The sequence below is a fragment of the Polistes canadensis genome, unplaced genomic scaffold (genome assembly GCF_001313835.1).
Source record: "Polistes canadensis isolate GaletaPanama2010 unplaced genomic scaffold, ASM131383v1 scaffold_214, whole genome shotgun sequence".
Lineage (NCBI taxonomy): Eukaryota > Metazoa > Arthropoda > Insecta > Hymenoptera > Vespidae > Polistes > Polistes canadensis.
Window position 1 is genome coordinate 59,107 of NW_014569761.1, and position 1,106 is coordinate 60,212.

Sequence of the window (1,106 nt, forward strand, 5' to 3'; positions counted from 1 at the left end):
CGTCGTAAACGGAGAACGGTATTGAAATGCATTTAATGGTTTTAGATCGATATAAGGGAATATTAATATATATATATATATATATATATATATATTCGATTCGATATAAGTCGTTCGACTTTAACCTCGTGAACGAAAAAAAATTGCTCGATTGGCGGCCTACCCTAAGATATCCTAACTGACCGTGACATCTGTGCTTCTTCCTACTACCTTAGTATACGATTCAATTTCCGCAAATAACTGCTAGTTGTCCATAGGTATGTGACAAAGAGAATGTATGTGAAAGAGAGAGATAGAGAGAGATAGAATACAGTAAGGTATATAGACGTTGATGGTGTTAACAACATTATTGAATATGTCTTTGATTGACCTTACGAAATTTTAACCCGTTCAACTTGAAACCCAATATAAATGTGAGAAAATATATTAAATTATATCTCTCTTCCATGTATATATATATATATATATATAAATAAATTCCATATATATATGTAAATATCAATAAAAACTTACCTACTACGAGAACTGCTGTAACGAGGAAGAAAAATAGCAAGAGGGGGGAAAATAAAGGAGACATCGTTCGTTTCATGATTCTCGAATAACTGACTTCCTACTATTTCGGATTACTTTCTTTCGATCATATCGCGAATGCGATCGATCAATTAAACATTATTTAAAATCATGTCTCGCGCAAAAAAAAATAACTCGAAGCTCGCGTTGTTCCCGCCTATCCTTTCCGAGCGTTTTTAACCATGCATTCACCGATGACACAAGTCGTAGAGAGAACGGTCGAACGCGCACTGAAACGTAACCTCCCTTCTCCCACGAAAGAGACACCCTCTTTTTCCACCCTACTAACACCCTTACAACCACCCCTTTCGTACAATCAGAATGTTTCATGCGAAAACCACTCGCAGCGCTATTCCTTTTCGCGAATATCAAATTTATATTTTCCTATTTTCTATCCTACGTATCTTCTATCAATAAATAAAATCGAAAAACATATTAATCGCTTTTTTTTTGTGTTAGTACAATTTATTATCTCTGACATTTAATCTCCAAAGAACAAATCGGACCTTTGATTTATGAATTTGATTGAAATTTTC

At 34.3% G+C, this 1,106-nt stretch overlaps 1 protein-coding gene across 1 annotated transcript in view; it reads right to left on the bottom strand.

Moving 5' to 3' along the window:
* LOC106790096 (trichohyalin-like) overlaps nucleotides 1-871 on the bottom strand; it is an 11,318-nt gene extending 10,447 nt beyond the window's left edge. The window contains exon 1 of the mRNA XM_014754789.1: nucleotides 514-871. Within this exon, the coding sequence (XP_014610275.1) occupies nucleotides 514-589 (76 nt within the window). The 5' untranslated portion in view covers nucleotides 590-871. The remainder of the gene's footprint in view (nucleotides 1-513) is intronic.
* Between the last annotated feature and the right edge of the window lie 235 nt (nucleotides 872-1,106).